Below are 21,177 nucleotides of genomic sequence, written 5' to 3' on the forward strand. Positions count from 1 at the left end.
ACAGTGCTAATTTCGCTGAGTATATTTTTCCTCTGCATTATTAGGAATAAGACTAGAATTCACACTGAAAAAAGTTGTAATTGTCTCCTTGTCCAGTATCCTTGTTCACAATGAAATATGGACCAAGTTTTCCACACTACAGATTGGTTACAGTGGGTTTGGGGCTGCTCAGTGCTATTCTGCTGGCAGTTTCCATTGCTCTGGGGGTCTCCTGTAAGTATTGTAAAAGAATGTCCAGAGATTAATCTCAATACCTTTCACAGTGTTCTCCTGTTCTTAATGTGAAGTTCAATGCATCATGTATCTCCTGTACTTTTGTTCACACCATACAAAAAAACAACAACAACCTGTCAATCTATAATTTCACTCACCTTTGAAAAGTTTCTCCCCAGTGATGTCAGGCGTCTGCTGTCCACAGGTAACAATGTCAGGGAGGGGCACCTTAAGAACTTAACACAGCTCAGCGGTGAGCTGAAGCAACTCAGAGCCGACCACGGCAGTGTGATCCTAGCCCAAGAGGAGACCCAGAGAGCGATAGACACAGTGACCACCAAACATCAACAACTAGTCCTGGATGTGCAGGGAGTAAACAGTGAGGCTGATGAGAGACAGCGACAGATGGAGGACCTTCAGACGGACAAAACGCGACTGACTGCCAAAATATCCACGCTTGGTGAGATACGTTTGTGCTTTTTTTTTTTTTTTTTCTGTAATTCAGTGAACCAACCATTTGATCCAACGTTTGACTGTTCAGTACAGTAATATATGCCATTTAGCTGAATATACACCATTTAGCTGACGCTTTTATCCAAAGCGACTTACATTGCAGTGAGTGCATACATTTCAGTATATATGGTCCCGGCAAGAATCAAACCCACAACCTAAGCGTTGTTAGCGCCATGCTCTACCAACTGGGCCACAGAGGACCATGTTTACAGTATACAGTATCTATACAATGGGTCTCCCATTTTGGCAGCAAAAAGATATGTCTCAGTGACTTTGTTAAAAGTGTCTCTTTTTTTGTAACAGACGGAAGCTGTGGCCTTTGCTTACCAGGATGGGATCTGATGAATTCAAGTTGTTATTACTTTGCTGTCGCTCATCCTATTCCACGTAAAAGCTGGAAAGACAGCAGGGAGGACTGCATTAGTCTCGGAGCTGACCTGGTTATCATGGATGACATCGAGGAGCAGGTGAGACCAGTTGTATCATATCAAATAGAGGTGAGGGGAGTGAAACCAGTAAAGTGGAAAACAGTTGATTCAGATTTGATATTTGTATGAGCAATGTTTTTAAAAAAAAAAAATTATATATAATTTTTCATGGCTTTAAGGGCGTTGGAAAAGTTAACATGGCAAAAAGTGGTTCATAACTGGTGGTTTATACACTGTTTTCAATGTGTGTTTTCCCAGGACTTTATAAGAGCCAACTTAAAAGAATTAACCTGGCATGATGATAGATTCTGGATTGGGCTCAGTAATAAGCCTACAGAGGGGATCTGGACATGGGTGAATGGGACTGAGCTGACTCAAGGGTAAGACCTTCAGTGCAGGGGTCATTGCACAGTATTGCTGCACTGATGGTTGTACTCACATTTTTGACATATTGTACTGTAGGTGTTTTGATAAGAAAACGTAATTTGACAGACTTAGACATGCACTTTCTACAGAAATGGTGTAAGCACTGTGGTTTGTTACTGCTACTGTTCTCGTTAAATCGGCTACATTATCACGATCAACATTGATTCAACTTTCACCAACTAATGACAACCTACAGTATGATCCAACAAGACAGTTTGTCTTCACCTTTGTTTTAAAGATCCTGGGAAGACGGGAATCCTAGCGACGGGTCTTCGGTTGAGAAATGTGCTGCCACTCACGGAAGTTCCGGTAATTTGAAGACTTGGAATGATTCCCCATGTCACCTTCAATTAAAATGGATATGTGAGAAGGGAACAGAGACTGCCAAGAAATCAACATCATAATATTAACACAACTGTGTTGTCTTAGAAACGATTCCATGTAAAGAGACTCTGACCTTTGTAGAGGGAGATTGTATTAGAGAACGGGGGGGGGAATGCACACGTCTTGTGTTCTTTTTCTATTATTATAATATTCAACAAAACAAAACAAAATAAAAAAGTTAATTCAATGTCATGGGATTTACTCTCTATGAAGTAATGAGTAAAGAAATAATCATTTTATTGTGTTCTTTACGTATCTCTACATTTCAACATTTTAAATCATCATGAAATAATGGAAACAAAAATAATGTGATGTCAGATGTCTGCAACTACAGCGGTGTGATCCAAGGCCAAGAGGAGATCCAGAGAGCGACACAGACAGACATGGTCACTAGATATCAGCAAATAAGCTGATAAGCAAATATTAGCGCATTTGTATTGTCTTATATATGTTTCCATGTAAAGTCACTTTACATTTGAAAGCATGAAAGGGGAGATTCTAAACAAGGGCAAAGTTGTGTACAGCATTTAATATATTTCAAATGTTATAGAATATATAATTATTTTATGTACACTTATGTGTTCTTTGTCTATTTCCAGTATTCAATCTCATATAAACATAGAACAGAATAATGGACAAAGGGAAAATGGAATTAACAACATAAATTCAATGTTATGCGATTAACTGACAACTACATAAAAGTATAAGTATAAATAACTCATACATAAATTGAAGAGAAGCAACAAAAATAAAGCAAAAATAGACACGCAAAAAAGCACACTGACATTACAACAACAACAAAAAACATAAGAAACATTTGCATGGAACCAAGTCACCTGCTTGAGCCAAATGATTATTTAAGCAATTCAGTCAGTTCAGGATGTTTCCACAGCAATAAATTCCATAAAGACACACAAACATCTCCAGCCAAATCCACCTTTGATCTTTTAGTATTTACATGACAGGTTTACACAGTGTATTGACTTCAACTCTAGTTCAACAGAGACTGAGAGACAGACAGACAGAGAGACAAGGCAATGGAGAGCTCTGAAATGGAAAACAGGTTGAAGGGAGCCTACAATGAAATGATTTGTGTGGATGATGATAGCTCAGATAGACACCCTATCTGTCTTGACCAAGATCGGCAACAAGGTATAGTAGACACAAAATGTCCGTTGATTAACTAATAACTACTTTAGTTATGTTATTAGTTAGGCTCTTGTTTGACCGATTCAGTCTGTCAAACATTATTTCCATGCACTGCCTACTGAACATTATAGGTAAAATCTCCTCCTTGTTCAGTGTCCATGTTCACAGTGAGAGATGGGCCCGGTCCTCAACATTACAGAGTCGCCGCAGTGTGTCTGGGGCTGCTTAGTGCACTTCTGCTGGCAGTTGATATCGCCCTTGGAGTCCACTGTGAGTCGAGTGTCCAGAGATAAGTCTCAATGCATACTCGTTTGATTGTCAGTGTGATTCTGAGTCGAGTCCTTGTAACCTTGGTTACGGTCTCATGTATAATATTGAAGTATTGTGTAAACCTCCAGTGGTGTCACATCTGTCTGCTGTACACAGATAACAGAATCAGAGAGGGACACCTTCCACTGTACCTGGTCAGCAGCGAGCTGATGCAACTCAGAGCCAACTTCAGCATTGTGACCCAAGCCCAAGTGAAGAGCCAGGCTCATCTGGAGGTGGAGACCTACCAGATGCACCAAACAAGTCAGAGGTTGGTCGGTTACAGAAGGACGAACAATGACTTATTATTGGGCTTGAAAAACCTTCAGGAGGAGAGGACCACATTGCTGTTGCGGGTCACTGAAGTTGGTAAGAATCTTGAGATTTTGTGATTTGAAAAAAAACCATATTGCCCATATAGTACAGGATATTACGAATTTCTCACGTTTTCACGAATTAATTTAACTTAATCGAGCACCAAAAAGGGTTCTTTGGTGTATCCCTGTAGGAGAGCCCTTTTTGGTGACATAATATTTAATATATGCCATTTAGCTGACATTTTTATCCAAAGCAACTTACATTGCAGTGAGTGCATACATTTCAGTATATATGGTCCCAGCAGGAATCAAACCCACAACCTAAGCATTGTTAGCGCCATGCTCTACCAACTGAGCCACAGAGGACCACATGTACAGTAGAACCCTTCATAGCAAGAACAGGGGTTTGATGTGACACAAAAAAAAGGGTTCTCCTACAGAGACAAGGCAAAGAGTTCCAACGCGCTGCATTAACAGTAAGGGATTCATCTTTGATTGTGATGTCATTTTGCAACAGAGGAAAGCTGCACTCGCTGCATGCCAGGATGGGAGCTTCTGAACTCAATGTGTTACTACTTCCCCTCTGACACGGCGCAGCTGACCTCATGGGAAAACGGCAGAAGTAGCTGCCTCAAACAAGGAGCTGACCTGGTAGTTATAGATAGTGGGGAGAAGCAGGTAATATTCTGGATAATGTTACTTCACGTTACATCATTTATGTCAAATACTATGTCATGCATCTCTGTATAGGATGCTGTGAACACTACACCCAAAGGAGTAAGGACTTCATGCAGCCTGTAGATACATTTTTCCTTCATCTTCATGTTTAATTCATTCAGCTTGCTTCACTTGGTTATTTGTGTAAGTTTTGTGTTTGTTTTGCTCAGAGGGTGTTAGGGGAGACGATAAACTACAGATCCAGACACAAATCAACACCCAAGCACATGAGTGGATACTGGATGGGGCTTCATGATAAGGTTGAAGAGGGGATCTGGAGATGGCTTAATGGAGAGGAGCTGACTCAGGGGTAAGAACTGCATGGAGTTTTAATGGTACTGTTTCTGCATTTGTATCAGTATTAGGATTTTACAACATAAAATGTATTGGTTTTTTTTGTAAACATTAGGATTAGATGGAATTTGGAATTTTGGAATTTCTAACTGTAGTCCATTCCATTTGAATCCATGAGGCGGAGAGAATGAGTGCGGAGTTTTGAGGAGAGGGCTACTGAAACTGAGCCCAGACAATGTTGTCTAGAAAGTAACCGTTAACTTGGTTCAGGTATTGGGCTGATGGAGAACCCAATGACCATTATGGATCTGAGGACTGCGCTGCTATCTATCCCGGAAGAGATCAGAGGAAGAGTTGGAATGACGCCCCGTGTGGACATCCACTGAAATGGATATGTGAAATGAAGCCAAGGAATTAACACTGCTAATGTTCCCACAGAGAGAACACTATTCTAGTGCTAATTCAAGTTGTATACAGCAGTTGCATCTTATCTAAAGAAAGGAAACAACTTCTTTATAGTTTGCTCAGCACAGAAAATATGACAAAAGTTGATAATACCAAAATACATTTTGTTTATGAAACTAACTGAATACACTATGTTATATAAAGACATTAAAATAATACTAAAATAAATATATTAATTATTCAATACTTTTCTATGTACATTTCTTTGGTCCTTAATTACTTGCTTAAAAAGACAAGTCTGCAAACCAACCTTTCAGGAGAAAATAATGGCCAAAACTAATCATGAGACAGCAAATAACATATTCATATTACTAGTAACTAGTGTGACTGAAATGCATGTGTGTTGGTAGGCAGTAGTAAACTACGGTTTACAATCATTCCTCTGCAATGTTGTCCAAGCCAGTTGTTGCTCACGTCAACCATCCGTGAGCAATTTTCAATTGATTTTGTCTCTGCAGCAAAACCTAATTCTCAAGATTGTGATTACATAATATATACACCATTTGGCTGACGCTTTTATCCAAAGTGACTTACATTGCAGTGAGTGCATACATTTCTTAGTATATATGGTCCCAGCGGGAATCAAACTCACAACCAAAGCGTTGTTAGCACTCATGCTCTACCAACTGAACCACAGAGGACTACATCTAGCCCTCCACACCTTGAGGACAGTCACTATTGTACAACAGCTCTCGAAGATAACCTAACCCTAACCCTAAGCCTAACCCTAAGCAGAGTATGCTATTACACAGTAAGACCGGGCGCCCAGGAGTGTCTGTCAGAAGCTCACAGCACTGCAAAGTGCTCCCGCAGGTGTTTCAGGATCTGCTGGGTATCCACATGCTCAGGGAAGGCATCCTCTGACTTCTGGGCAGCTGTGTAGCTACTCTGAAGATCTCCAATCTGGACACAGCAAAAGACACAAGCATTACAGCACGCTGAATTCATATGCGCGTTCATGACTAACAATAGTGTGTATATGTTTCAGAAGTACTGAACACTCCATTATCTGCAATACAATACATGTGAATCAGAGCTCTGTAGAACCATGCATACAGTAATATCCATATGTCCACATAGCCCCCAATATTGTTAAGAAAGATCTTCTATAGTTACACTGGTTGAGATGAAAATAGCAATATTTCCTATTGTTTTCTATGTCCCATGCACCAACCTCACCAAGTCAATTTCCTGTATGTGCAAATATACTTGGCCAAATAAAAGAATTCTGATTCTGGTTCTGATTCTGAAAGAGATGCTGAAGTTTCTCATTACCTTGTCTGAGAGCGTGGCGGTGTTAAAGTGTGGTTCATACATGTGAGGGGCAAGCGATGCGGCTGTCTGCAGGAAAGCTTTGGACTGCACCGAAAAAAGGGGGAATAAGAATAATACGTATTATGAACTTGACTAGATACCAAAAGGAAGACATAACCGTAGATTTCCAACCCCAAAAATATACACACATCAGCATCCATCAGTAACATTTCACCTGTTCAACGCGTCCCTTGCGTAACTCCAACACAGCCAGGTTATTATAGGCCTCCGCATGGTCGTTGTTGAAAGCCAAAGCCAGTTTGAAACACTGGTATGCCAAAGTCACATCCCCAATTCCCTATGAAAAGAAACCAAACGGATGTTGAGGGGACAGGAGAAGCTGAGAGGAACTGATATCATTCTGTGTGTCTGAAGCACACGGCCTGTATTCAAACCATTGGGTCCACTGGAGACCAGTTCTCATGCAGAAGAGGGTGCTCGATACTAGCCCCTCCCCTTGACCTCTGACCTTATTATCGCACCCCTGACATTATCGTACATTATTTGCACTAGCGCTGTTTTCACTTTTTGAATTACTCTTAGTGTTGACTTGTTGATTGTTGCTGACTGTTGTTGTTGGGCGAGGAGCCAGATCCTAAAGCATTTCACTACGTCAGTTACGGCTGTATGCGATGTACGTGACGAAGACAATTTGATTTATCTTGATTTTTTTGTGGAATAATTCTCGTTGTAGCTTTTCTGTAACTGCTAACCCACCACAGCCACGTGTCCAATGTTGTACCAGACGTCAGCCAGCTCCTCGTCACTGGCCACCAGGGCCAGGGCCCTCTCAAAGGAGGACAGGGTCATGTCATACTGTTGGGCAAAGAAGCAGCACAGTCCCAGGTTGTTGTAGAGCTGACAGTTATAAACTCCCATCTGCAGCAGCCGTCTAGAGGAAGGGAGGGTTAGGGAGACCAGTCAGTCAATCCAGTTGTGTTTGTTTAACCCTTTTTACAGTAGGCTAATTGTTGGCCACCTAAGGGGGGTGGATGTGTTGCTGTACACAGATGTGCAAGGACTAGGAAGGCCACCCCCAATCTCAATACCTGTAAAGTGTCTAACCTGTAGAAGCGTAGGGCGATCTCTGGCTGGTCAGTGTAGAAGTGGTTGCTGCCTATGCAGGCCATAGCCTCCACATGGGTGTTGTCTTGCTTCAGGACATCTTTGTAGTATTCTGTGGCTGAGGTGATGTTGTTCATTTCCTGTGAGAAATATAAAAATAACCCAATCCTAACCAATATAAATTCACTTCTCAAGACAGACATTGAACCTACTGTTAAACCTAATAAATACATCTCTCTACTGACAGCAGAGCTGTGAAATTGCTTGTAATATTAAGAGGCACAAAGTTCCATGGTAATCAGGAGTAGGGTCACATGCCTCATGAATGCGAGCGATGCCTGTTAGGAGAGTGACTTCCCCAGGAAAGTGGTCCAGCCCTTGCTTGAAGAGGTTCAGTGCCGTTATAGGCTGATCCAGACGCTGATACACCTATTTCAGTGGGATAACAAAATTCAAGATGTAACTGACTTGCACAGATGAATACAATGCAAGACAGAGCATGAAATCCGAATGGAATTTGAAAAATAATGTTTCTGAATCTCAGACCTATTTGGAAATATGGGGAAAAAAATGACCCACCATTACATTTTTGTCAGTAACCAAGAGGATTTGTCCCATTTGTTGTGTGTCGTTACCTTAGCCAAGTAGAGGTATGTGTCCACCACCTCCTGATGATTGAGGGCAGATCGGAATTGTTTTTCTGCTTCCCGGTGTAAACCAAGTCTGTAAAAATAGACAATAACAACATATAATAACTGTTATAATATGCACGCATTAGGTAACAGTTAAAATGCTTACATAGACAAGTAAAGATGTCACACCCACCTGTAGTAACATTTCCCCAACTGCACTTTCCACCACCAGTCTTTGAACTGAGCATGCTCAGTGGCCAGAGCTGCGAGATCTAGAGCCTGGATGCAAAACATAGAGACACAGGTGCAGAGACAGCCTTACTAAATTATTGAGCAAGCTCTCTACAAAGACGTTTGTGTTTCATAAGATTCTTAAGACACATATGCATACAGTAAGCTCTCTCCTCGTACTTTGTATTAAATACAATATGCAGAGTCAATACAGAATGACTGCATTGGTTACTCACATTTTTAACATCATTTTCATGATGGAAAATGTACTCAAACAAGGTCTGGAGAGAGAAAAAAAACAATGGTCATAAAACAAATAAAAAATGAACAGCGGGAAGACAGTAATGTAAACCCACAAATTGCAAGTAACAGATTTATTGTCTTCTGTTTTTCATGATTTCGACCTTACCTTGGATAAATTGGGCTTCTGGGCATACTTGGCCAAGTTGAGTCTTGATAAGTTTATAAATGGCCCATCTGGATTTGTCAACATGGAGGCCTGGAGAAATAAAACAGAAAAACAGACCGTAAGGCATTTGTAACTGCTGATATTTGATATGCATGTGATTATTTGATTGATTTGCATTGCGTTAAACCACGAGCACCCAAGCAGTATGTCCTAAATAAACACAGAACAACACATTTCATGCACTAAAAATAGATTGATACACTATGTGAGGCATTTATAGATGCTTACAGTACAGTACATGAATTCTTTGCAACCATCAGGTTAAATCCTCCCCATCCTAAAGCAGACAGGATAAACAGGGTGGCGCCCCATCCTAAAGCCTGTTGTTACATACTGTTCCAAGCCGCACAAATCTCCCAGATGCACTTGTGACAGGCCGGGCAGTGTGCACCGTGCGTGGGGTTTTAATGGCCTGTTCCATCGTCCCTGGCCTCCCAGACTGTGTGCTAGGCCTCACAAATCCTGTGATGGGACGTCCCGACTGGGTCATGGGCCTACATTCCAGGCAAAAATGTTAAGTTAAGAACTGACTTGGTGTCTTTCCAGGGTAATGAAGTGGTTACATGCCTGGAAATGTACATCATTATGTTGCCCCACAACTCAGTCAGCCATATTTTTACACAGTGGTACTATAATTTCGAACACTTCACAAGATAGTTGTGAGGTGCAGATGCTCACATACCTGACGGCTGGTGTGGCCCCACCTCCATGGCTTGTTCCAGGGAGCCTCAGCGATGTTCCAGGGCCTGAAATGAGGCTCAATTACACTCAAAAAAATGTTGTGACCACAAGTCTTCTATCATTCAGAGTAAGACACACAGCGAGGACAGGGAGAGGCAGCTGCGTCATTTAGCATGAGCTCCAGGCCTTGCTGAGGGGAGGCATGAAGAGACAGTGGAGCTTTTCCCACATAGTGGAATGTTGGGTGTTGTTACATACTGCAATGAGGGGAAGAGAAAGAGAGTCCAAACTTACGGGCAACCTGAGCAATAGAGCTCTCATCCAGAATCATCTCAGCGATCCCCTCCTGGTCCACCTCAACTTCATCGATGTACACCATCTCTGTAAGAGTACGCGTCTTCAGACTCCATGCAGCCTTTCCAAGACCAAAGACAGAAAACGTGTTAAGAACAACTCGGGCTGTTCTGTGAGTGGGCTGCTTTAGATACTACTTGTGCAGGAGCGTAACAGGGAGGCAGGCTTGGTGATCATCAGGTCAAGAGAAAGAGACAGGATGAAAGGAGCACAGTCAGCAGTAAAATGTTACCTCTGAGATATGTAATGCGGAGGCCTCCTTTTATGACAGCCATAAGTGAGACGTTGAAAGAAGAGGAGGTGATGGCAGGTGTGAAGGCATGAATGAGAGAGAGAGAAAGTAGAGAAAAAAAGTAGAGAAAGAAGGAAATGAATGGGTGATTATAGTGAGCATTTGGAGAGGAGGGAAGGAAAATAAACTTGCTAGGTGACGTGTCTTTCAAAGACAAAGGCGGCGTGAGTAAAGGTGATCTGAACCTTGTAGCTAGCTATTTTGATTGGGAATCTAGCTAGCTGATTAACCGAGTGTATAAATGCTAGAAAACTGTTATTCAATGCAAGCAAACAACAAAGGGATTCGGAAAAAGTCGACGAAGGCTTTGCAACGGAACAAAAAGGTATTGCAACCATACAAGGATTCGACACTAATTGGGATTATGGATGTATTAGCTAATAGCTAGCTAACTTGCTAACCTGGTCATATGGACTGTCCTCCAATATCTTTGTACAAATATCAGAACATTGCTGAAATTTCCGTCTTCTGAAATAGCTCCATGCGAGAAACAAAGGATCCATCGGTACCTCCATTGTGCTTGCTGGATAATATTATTCTGGTACTAAAATGAATGCTGTAGCCTCTTAGCTATCAAAGCTAGCTTGCTAAACCTGTTGCTCCAGCAGCGGGGCAGCAAAGCGTCCTGTGTCACTCAGCAACGGAGGAGGGGAGGAACACGCCCACGTCTAAGAGCCTCTGTTTATGGTTCGCACAGGCCGGGTATGCATCCCCTCAGAGTCTTTGACTGAAGGAAGACATTCAAACAATTTGTTCCGGACCTTGCAGCTACGGTCAACAGTGTATAAGAAGGATGTGCATGTTATGCATTGCATGGCAACCACCATCCACTTAGACTGACAGCTGTCAAAAGCTTTCTGCCATAAACTGCACACCATTGGCCAGAGCATGCCCTTTAGAGGAGGTCTTCTAATAATAATTGCCATTGGTCCCTGAACATCCCTTCAAATTCTACGTGAACTTCTGAGGATATGATTGGACAGATTGTTGATCTATCAGCAATGTGGTTCACATTTTGAGGCGGTGCTTGTAAATGAACGCGAAAACTCCATCTTTATGGGATTTGACTTGAAAAGGGTAGATGCGTCAGTGTTCCGTGAAGGACGATAAGCAACAGGTTCCAATATTACATTTCCGCTTTCGTTTTTGCGACTTCAAAATAAAAGCGCGAGGTAAGCGCTCAATGAAAAGTGAGGGATCACAATGTTTTCTCATATTTTTCATGAAATAAGTCAATATTACGTAACATAAAGTATATACAATTTCAAACAATGAATTTGTATCATCATAATTTACATATTTCTGCAATTACATATGTCATTTTACATAGGGCGCACATACACATATACTGTACACACAAATATGTTTTGATATTTACTACCAATCTACTCAGCTACATTTCTAGAATCTAACCCAAGTGAGTTTCAACCATGAGCGGTGCCATATAAAATGTTGATGGCTTTTTACTGTGGTCGTACAGTTAAAAGTGCCCCATCTGGACTACATAGGGCACATATAATGGACTGAACTAACGTTGCCAAAATAAAATAAATAAAGTAGGCATATTGCTTTTGAAAGGTCGTATTTCAAACATACAATACTGACTGTTAAGGGAGTCATGTTAGAAATCAGCAAAGATTGTGATATGCAGAGAAGTTAGTTTGGAACGGCAATGCATTTAAAAATCTAGTTTCATTGAACAAAGTCAATAATATATTGCATGTTTAAGAGCAAAGGTTTATAGTATCTTCAGGAAGGGATCAATAAATTGGACTGACAACGACCAAACATTGGGATGTTCAGTCAAATGTAGTCGCAATAATAATGTAATAGTTCCACCTCTGAATGTGCAGCTTCTCTTTGTGTTCTAGGCATGCAGTAATAAAGTGGTGTTTCCATCTAAATTCCTTATTATCTGTTTTTCTCATCTTTGATCAAGAAAATTTGGTTTCAGGACCTTGGACAGCAAGGAGAAAGAAAAAACCAGCAACATTTCGTAAGACACCGCTTTAGACTCAAACTCACCTGATCGACATTGTAGAAGTGTTGCTGAGTAGATTGGTAGTAACTATCATAATTTAGCCTCATGTGTGTACAGTCCATAATATGTGTCCTATGCAGTGCAATAACACAGATAATACATTGAGAGGATTACATGTTTATTTCCAGAGATAAATTAAATGTAAGTTGTGGTTCCTTTATCCATATTTACAATTTCTCAATGCTTAAACAAGTTTAACGTGGGCGCTTTTATTTTGAAGAAATCGTCATTTACATACATCCGAAGTAGGTGGGCGGAGTTCCACTATTGTCGTTCACGGAACACAGGTGGTAGATGCGACCTGTCTCGAGCGGGGCAGCTAGCCTGGGGCTGAAGTCAAGGTAGATAGATGCATTTCACTATGAAAACAACGGCATAGTTCACGGGCTTGAACGGGAACAGGGTATAGGATCTCAAGATACAGTGAGAATATCTACATGGGATTCAAATGTCCGACATAACCGCTCGTACAGGACAAGATATGCATTAACAACGGAACAAGCAAAGGGACACGGGCTTGAATGAAATCCTTTTTGGTGAATGAAAAAATATAAAATACTCGCGACAGAGGCAAAGAAGTACGGACATGGCTGACAGAACCGCTCCGAATTGTCACCTGCGACTTGAGTGGGTTTACGGATACCGGGGACATCAATGCCGCAACAACCTGTATTATACAGCGGCCAAGGAAATAGTCTACTTCGTCGCCGGAGTGGGAGTAGTGTATAACACACGGGAACACAAGCAAAAATTTTACTTAGGACACAACGATGACATAATCAGGTAATCCCACTTGCAGAACCACTCACATGCGAATAATGTCAAAGACGTGGTAAATGTTGAAAACCAAATGATATTTTATTTGTATGGAAAGTATGTAGGAAATAACCTACTATGGCGTGAAGTTCTCAGACGCAGTCACACTGTTTTTTCATAAGGAAATGGAAACTACTTTTGTGGACACAGATCAGCCCGGTGTCTGTAGCAGGTTTCAGCACCAGCGGCTGGACAGCGACTTTAGGTCTCGGAGAGCGCGTGGACGTTCTTGTCCGTTTTGGAGTGTCGCCTGACATTTCACCTTTTCTAACGGTGACATTTGCATGCGTTTCTAAATAGCTACGGGGCTGGTCATTACATAACAGATGCCATTTGATTAAGTCAGTTGTCTGCGGACATCCTAGCAATGTAAATGCAGGGGCACAAGGTATTTATTATTCACAGTGCGCACGTGATAGGCTAGGCACGTGAAATAGTGACAACTCTTCCAAATGGCCACGGATAGACTTGAAACACAGATCATACTGCAGAACCTGGACGTGATGTTTGGAAAGCTCTCCCAAAAAGAGATGTCCGTAGGTCAAGTGAACGTGATGAGACAGAGAGACTGATATCATAGGCCCCGCCTATAGCTCATCTCATAATGACCATAGTCATCATACATGAGCTCAGCTAACCTCACGAGCAAAGATCCTTCATTGTCATTGGGTCTCTCTAGATTACTCTGTCATCCTGTCTTTCACTTCCAAGGGACACATTGTGGTAGCTTGCTCTACACAATGCACAATGACCTGTGTCCAACGCTCCAGTGCTTCTGTGGACATTGTGTGTGTGTTGGCCTGGAGATGAGGAGGATTATATACTGTGTCGTTAGTCAGCTGGCCTGCTCCTCCATTATTAATTGGTCAACAGAGAGACTAGGCCTAACCTTGTGTGTGAAGTGCTTCAGTGTAACTGCTGTGTACAGCAGGAGCCGATGGCATATCTTATTACATTTCAGTGGCAGACCTTGACCGTTGTTATGATGACCGTTTGACAAGCACATATGATGACTGTGTTCGTTCAATTTGCTTTTTGCATCCATCACTGTGTTATAACCTACGGTGTAGCCCGTTCGTAACACTGAGCTAATGTCTTCCCTAACATAAGGGATGGCTTTTCAATTGTGAGCCAATTTTTCAGAGAGCCAAGTAACCCCTCTGACCCTGTATTTATGTCTGGGTGTGTCTACAGGTATGTCCTCTTGGAGAGTCAGAGGAGAGGTAGCCGGTTTGTTTGCTGACTCGGGGTGAAAGAGCCAGACACTGGTCTCTAGGTAGAACAGTTGTTCAAGCTTCAGTTTCAGGCTATAGTCTTGAGCAGGTCAGTCTGAAATCTTAGACCTGGGACCAAATCTAGTTGTGGTGTCATTATCCCTGTGGCAATGCAGTGGACAAATGTTAGGCACTGTGGCTGAAATTGGCTCAAGGATTATGGATATATAACACTGGTCAGTTTTTTATGGGTTAGGGTGAGGATGTTGGGTGATGGTTAGGGTTAGGGTTAGGGTTAGGGTTACAGCCCAGTACGGGAGGAGCAGTGTGGAGCAGACAGAACTAAAGTTGTTGGACAGCTCTCATGTTGCATTAACTTCATGTGGGAAACATGCATCCTTCCCAGAAAGCAGTGGGGTTTAGGTTCTCTCCTTCCCTCCCCACCTTACTGTGTTTCCATTTTCTCATGAAGAAACGGCCCCAACAGAAGCTGTGTCCACTAACAGTGAGCGGAGTCTGGTGTCTTTTTGACTCTCGGTCAGTGGTAAAGTTTAGGCCTTTTAGGCCCGTATTCTCTGTTTGGTTTGTGTTGTTTTTTGGTTAGAGGCTTTGATAGTGTTTTGTGTACTGAATTAATTAATTACTCTCATTAACTGTTCTCCTCATCTCATTGTCCTGGTGTTGCCTCGCCCTGCGGCATCTTTTGTCTACTGGTTTTGTAAGAGGCTTTTTATACTGTATGAATGAGGGGAGCTAATGCTCTGGTTTTCAATATGACTTGTTCATTGGACTTACTGTGACCCCTTTTGCAACTAAGTCACGCCCAAAATAGTGTTCTGGTGTTACTTTGTGATAAATGGAATGTATATATACAGTACAGTAAATCTGTTATCTGCCAAGAAACAGAATAGCCCAATACTTATTTGTAACTGCGGGCCTCAGTTTCATTCAGCAAATAGTTCTGAGAAGAACAAACAATATGTTACAACTCAGAATTGTATGTAGCATTTGTAGCTTGATTTTAACAATGGTTTTGAGAAATCAGAACTATTCAATCAGAGTTTTTGTCTGAAACAGTCTGAAAATGCGTTGCACATCAAGGAAACGTGACACGTATTCCGAACTCCCATTGGATTATTTCTCATTGTGTCTATTAGAAAAATCAAGGTAAAGATGGCCGACTTTGCCCCAATTTTACCAATTTTGCACATGCAAATTGGGGCCCTCAATTTAATATTGCACATTACCAAGATAGTTTTTAGCCCATCAAAATGGCTTCTTTGCCCTATGCACGATTGTACACATTAGTTGTATTTTCAGTACAGTCAGTGTCTTCTCGGGCTGGGCAGGTGTAAGGTATTACCTGGTGAATAAGGTATTAAAGCTTATACCGGTTTATTTCTGTCAATACAGCACAAACAATCTCCACCTTTATTTTGCCATTATTATACCCACCAATGTTTGTTTAATTATGCACGCACACACACACACACACGCATGCACGCACACACACACACACACACACTAAGTGGAATTCCAAGCAGATGTGTTTAAAGATTGCAATCATAATCCCCTGAAGTGACTCTTCAACATTGTGAATAAAGCACGTATAGGACTTCAGACAAGTCAGCAATGGACTTTTATGGGGTTGCAGTCACTGAAACACTGAGAGATCTCTGAGAGAGAGGGGGGGGGGAGAGAGAGGGGGGTGGAGAGAGGGGGGGGGGGTGGAGAGAGAGGGGGAGAGAGGGAGAGAGAGAGTGAGAGAGAGGAATTCAGAAGAACGGTGTCCCTGTGTTGGCAGGATTAGATGACATCAGCTGTGAGTGACATGTTAGCGTGGAGTGGGGGGAGGGGGGAGGGGGGAGGGGCAGGGGATTGCGTCTCAGTTAGCCGCATGATCTTCACCAGAGAGGCGAGCCCCAAAGTTGTGCTTTCCCTCTCTTTCCCTCTCTTTCCCTCTCTTTCCCTCTCTTTCCCTCTCTTTCCGTCTCTCACTCTCAGTCTGTCTGTCCTGTCGTCTCTCCATTCTACCCGGGTTTGTCATTCCTACTCGTGGACGTGTGCACCATGGCCATGCCCATCCGTGAGCCACGCCAACTTGAACGCACTCATTTCTAACGTAATCCTTAATCTGCGCTGATTCGTGATGCTCTTTGTCCTAATAGTGTCAATGAGAAGGTGCTGCAGGTCTGACTGAGGATGTTCTGTTCAGTAATAGTCGGTCCATGGCCTGCAGGCGCTGGCAGCTCTCCACCAAGGCTGAGACAGTTTGCACCTCCGGCAGGAGGGAACCTCTGACGGTTCCTCACATGATGTGATCCTTGTGAGTGAGGTAATGATGAAATGCACATTTAAACTGATTGTGCTCGTAATCATAACAGTCATACTGTAGGCTCTGGTTGAGGCACACACACAGGGGATTCTGCTCTGGCTCATCTGCTGGATATCCATCAGGATCTGTTATTCCAAAAATCCTGTAGAAATGTCGCTTGTACAGCGCAAACGTAACATGTTCCTCTTCGTCAGGGTAAGTGTCCTACCTACAGTATACATAGCCTACATGCGTGTTCATTAACACATAGCGTGTTGACGACATAGTGTTCTCATGTATGTTCAGCCAAGTACAGTGAACAACATAGAGGCCTTTATGTCCTTACGGTTCAGCCATGCAAGTGGGGTTAGCCTATTAGAATGATGTTAATAGCCGGGGACAAGCCTCTTTCTCTTACTGGTTTTCCAGCTCATTCCCCACAGCTTTGTGGCGTTTCTGCACTCTGGTTGGTCACTGCCTGCGCAGAATCCCAATGCTTACGCTACTACAATCATCCATTCATTCATTATCCCAAAGCTGCTTATCTTGGCCAATGCTGCCGCAAAGCTGAAGTACTTTCAACCCCCCAAGCCACAACCGTCCTCGAGCGCGTCCTCTACCCCCTCCCTTGTGTGCACTAGAGTACACACACACACACACTCACACACACACACACACACACACACACACACACACACACACACACACACACACACACGCGCGCGCGTGCGCACACACACACAAGCACACGCAAACACGCGCGCACACACACACATGTATTCGTACATGCACACACACATATACTATATTGTACACTTAAATCTTTCCCATCATAGTATCTGACTTTGGCGCCAGAGAAGCGGTTTGTTAAGTGGGGTTGTATTTCCGGGTGTTCAGTGTGGACTGTCAGACAGTGGTCGTGTTTCTGAGAGGTCTCCCTATCACAGTGTTGCTGCTGACCCTTTCTGGGAAAATGCCGCTGTGCACTCTGAAGAGCATATCTGTCCACTCCTATTAGGATCCTCCAAAGTGCAGGATTATTTAGCAAACAGCATGATTCAGCATCTTCACCAACAAACTGCAGAAATGGGGGGAAAATACATATTTTTGCATTTCAATTTCATATTTTATTTCGAACGTGGGTTTGAACTCGGCTAATACTTTGAGATCTTCCTTATCGAGATACAAGGATTTCAATCGACAGTTTTAACACAGGAACGACCTAACTGGGCCTTCAACGTGTTTTTTAAAACATCAGGTAGTCTAGTTTTACGTTACGAACTAAGCAACAGGAAACTATGTGAGCTTTGAGTCCCGTGACTCCCTCTATGCATTTCCACAGTCACAACCAGGTGACTTCGACAACAACAAAAAGGAAGCAGTCATGAGCTTCTATGCCACTACTGGACTGGGTTAGGCTTAGGCTAAGAGGCTATTAGGCTATTTCATTTATAGTTAGGAGCAGCCTCCACACAGACAGGTGCAGTACCTGGCGTATGATTGGGGGACGGATTAAACATGCTGTGTAAAAGACAGGGAAGACAAATACTGTCTTTTAGAAATGTGTAAATCCCGCCCCTTCCTTATAATCCTTGACTAGAGCAAGCAAGGTGACCGCTGCTTTAGTTTGGTGAATCAAACCAGCCATGTCGTGAGGAGTGGTTGTGTGTGTGTGTGTGTGTGTGTGTGTGTGTGGGTGTGTGGGTGTGTGTATGTGTGTGTCTGACAAATTAATGGAGTGCAATCAATCTAGCCTAATTGCCTGTACACCAACAATCATTATGTAAGATGAATCAATTAAAATTTACCAGAGGTTATGGTCAAAGTACACACACCCACATGCACACACGCGCACACACAGGCACGCACGCACACACGCACACACACGCACGCACACACACACACGCACACACTGAGCCACAGTGAAGCTCTTTCCTAATGACTGCAGGGTAGTTATTTATCAGGTGCTTTAGTTAAAGGGTCCCTTGGCCGCCCCTGAACGACCTTTGACTCCTCCCAATGCCGTGGCTCTGTGTTGTCATGATATACTGGGCCACTTTCCCTGCCTGAAGTATAACAGTATAACAGTATAACAGTCCCTCTTAACACTCCCTGTGTAGTTAGTATAGCATCCTCCACCAGCCCCACATGCCTGTAGACCTAGCCAGCCCAACCTAGCCAGCCCAACATGCTTGTCCTGGACTTGAGTCTGAGTGCTCTTGGCAGATGGAAACCAGCCACCTCAAACAGCCATATATCAGACTGGAGCGCTGCAGCGCTGCTTCATCTCCCCCGCCCAGCCCGGCCCAGCCCGGCCCGGCCATTAGTTAAGGGATTTCCCAATCTCATTAGCCGAAAGAAATGTAATTGAAGCGGTGATCTTATTTTGCCGGAAAGTCACTGAGAGGACTTTCAAGGCATTAGCATGGGCATAGCTTGCCGCAGCGCAAGGGACAGACAGACAGAACTTAATCATCTCATTTCTGTTCCAGAATACCCCTGGCAGTGCAGTGCAGGAGACTTTATTGATTGTAGTTGTTTGTCGCGGTGTGTCAGTACAGGAACAAGTCAAATCCATGGATCGATTCGGGAGGCTTGACTGGAGCTTGAACAAGGTTTTTGGAAAGAAAGTGATTCTACCAATGATGAGCTGTGCTGTCTTTGTAAGCCAGTGGAGAGTTCCCAGGGGCTGCAACTTGATTGATGTGGTGTGCCCCAGCTTAGCCCTGGCTGCATGTGCGGGCCGCAGGGTGGGATACAGTGTGGCCTTACCCATCTGTCCACCCCTCCATGGATTGAGTTGCGCGGAGGAGAGGTTAATGCCCTTGTCCAACCCCACACTGTCACTGGTAATGAAAAGTAGTGTTGTCACAGAAACTAGTCAAGGACTGGTTTCCCCGTATTCCCAGCCCTCCAGCCCCACCTCCAAGCGATCTCTACTCTCTGGTTTAGATACCAAACTCATGGCCCAGTGTTTGTATATAGAAATAGGCTAATGAGCACAGATTTGCAACGGTTTATTGATCCAATATGCTGCACCTCGTTAAACTGTAGTATTTCAAAGGAATAAATCTGCTCTACAGCATCTCTGCTAATATGCTAATTTCATATTTTTAAACCTACCTTTACTACGGTTTTGATATCGTCCGATGTGATGTTCATCTGATGATGACAGTCAACATCAGCATGTAAAGCATTTCCATCTGTGGTATCTACTCTCTGTATTTTTCTGCATCTCAATGAGCACCAATCATTGTCTCTTCCTCTGAATACTATTTTTAGCTGCTTGGTTATGATTATGTAATTCATACAAGAGGAGCCAGGTTGGAGTGTTTTCATCACCGGAGAGGGGGGTGGGGGCGGGGATGGGGGTTGGGTGGGGGTGGGGGGGGTGGGGGCGGGGATGGGGGTTGGGTGGGGGGGTGGGGGGGGTGGGTGGGGGTTGGGTGGGGGGTTGGGTGGGGGGTTGGGGGGGGTGGGGGGCTGAGATAAAGAGTAAACCTCTCTCCTGAGTGAGTGAGTATGAGGAGGCTGTCTGATAGCCTAGCCCTCCTCATCGTCGAGCCAATTACCCCCATTCCTGACTTATCACTTACACTGCTCCTCTCTGAATAGCGGAATTACACCACCAGGCTAAAAAAGCAATTTCCAGAGCAGTGGCAGTTCAGAGTAAAACACCGGCAACACATTTCAAATGCAAATTGAGTGTCACCATATAAAAGACGACAAGAAATAAACTCCCCAACACAGGGAAATGTGCAACCGAGCGGGGGGGAGGTGGGGGGGGGGGGTGGGAGAGAACACCACCTCTCTGTGAGCTGATTAGAGTCAGCGGGCTGGTGCTGCGGTTGAGGATGCCTCTCCCGCTCTGCTCTGCTATCTGAATACACGCCAGGATTAGAAATTCTGGAGTGCAGTTGGCAAAACAGGCGGCCTGATTTTAATGGAGGGGCTCCGTGGCAGCATGAAATAACAGGAGATGGCAAGGGGAAGAATTGCCCAGTGAATCACTCAGCCCTGCCTGGAACGTGACTGGCGGCTGCGGGAAGGGAGAGGAAGGGAAGGGGAGGGGAGGGGGGGGGGGGGTGGGGTGCATGCATCAGACAGCAGGCTGCTCAGATATAGTGGGCCCCCGCTCAGAGGGGGGTGAGGAGTGGGGGAGGGGGACAGGGCGGGAGGGTGAGTGAGCGTTACGCAACATTTCCAATGCCTAGTTATGCTTGAAAGCCCTGAATTATGAATCACAGGGTAGGTGAAGGGAGGGCGAAGGGCAGGGGCCGGAGGGACGCCCAGTGTGAGGAGGGAGTTCTGAAATAGGGCGTTGAGTGTTTGGCCTGGCTGCCATGGCCCGTGAGCGCACAGCGACCAGGGATCCAGGGATGACAGTGTGAATACAGCCGGGCATGAAAGGGTTAATTGGACCATGTCACCTCCAGGGAGTAAAGCTGCCCCCTCTGATTCCTGGGCCTCTGCCTCTGCCTCTGCCTGTCACAGACCCAACATGGCAGCTCACCCTAATGGCTTCCACTCTCTGATAAA

General features: G+C 43.8%; 3 protein-coding genes across 3 annotated transcripts in view; 2 read left to right on the top strand and 1 right to left on the bottom strand.

Annotated features, from left to right (window-relative positions):
* Positions 1-110: 110 nt before the first annotated feature.
* Positions 111-5,168, top strand: LOC310814169 (C-type lectin domain family 4 member E-like; the record flags this gene model as incomplete). Its single annotated transcript, XM_083683469.1, has 5 exons — positions 111-213; positions 419-673; positions 1,030-1,193; positions 1,413-1,534; positions 5,021-5,168. The coding sequence occupies 5 exons, from the start codon at positions 111-113 to the stop codon at positions 5,166-5,168; spliced, it is 792 nt and encodes a 263-aa protein (XP_083539595.1).
* Positions 5,169-5,376: 208 nt separating this feature from the next.
* ttc8 (tetratricopeptide repeat domain 8) lies at positions 5,377-10,816 on the bottom strand. Its single transcript, XM_083682809.1, has 14 exons — positions 10,655-10,816; positions 9,902-10,022; positions 9,609-9,672; positions 9,261-9,420; positions 8,867-8,956; positions 8,694-8,738; positions 8,420-8,505; positions 8,230-8,317; positions 7,913-8,023; positions 7,595-7,734; positions 7,247-7,421; positions 6,705-6,827; positions 6,491-6,574; positions 5,377-6,118 (listed from the first exon to the last, which is right to left on the bottom strand). Exons 1-14 carry the CDS (start codon positions 10,766-10,768, stop codon positions 6,002-6,004), a joined length of 1,518 nt encoding a protein of 505 aa, XP_083538935.1. The 5' UTR covers positions 10,769-10,816; the 3' UTR covers positions 5,377-6,001.
* A 2,064-nt stretch (positions 10,817-12,880) lies between these two features.
* Positions 12,881-21,177, top strand: part of eml5 (EMAP like 5) — a gene marked incomplete at its 5' end in the record, with an annotated part of 39,122 nt that continues 30,825 nt past the window's right edge. The window contains 2 exons of the mRNA XM_083683470.1: positions 12,881-13,077; positions 13,577-13,646. Coding sequence (XP_083539596.1) covers positions 12,881-13,077; positions 13,577-13,646 — 267 coding nt within the window. The remainder of the gene's footprint in view (positions 13,078-13,576; positions 13,647-21,177) is intronic.

Source organism: Argentina silus, assembly GCF_951799395.1.
Source record: "Argentina silus genome assembly, chromosome: 13".
Classification (NCBI taxonomy): Eukaryota; Metazoa; Chordata; class Actinopteri; order Argentiniformes; family Argentinidae; genus Argentina; species Argentina silus.

Coding starts and splice junctions, on each gene's coding strand:
- ttc8 (XM_083682809.1), bottom strand. CDS start 10,768: ATGGAGGTACCGATGGATCCTTTGTTTCTCGCATGGAGCTATTTCAGA. Junction 8,506..8,693: donor ATGAAAATGATGTTAAAAAT/GTGAGTAACCAA, acceptor TTTTGCATCCAG/GCTCTAGATCTCGCAGCTCT. Junction 6,575..6,704: donor GCAAGGGACGCGTTGAACAG/GTGAAATGTTAC, acceptor TTTTCGGTGCAG/TCCAAAGCTTTCCTGCAGAC.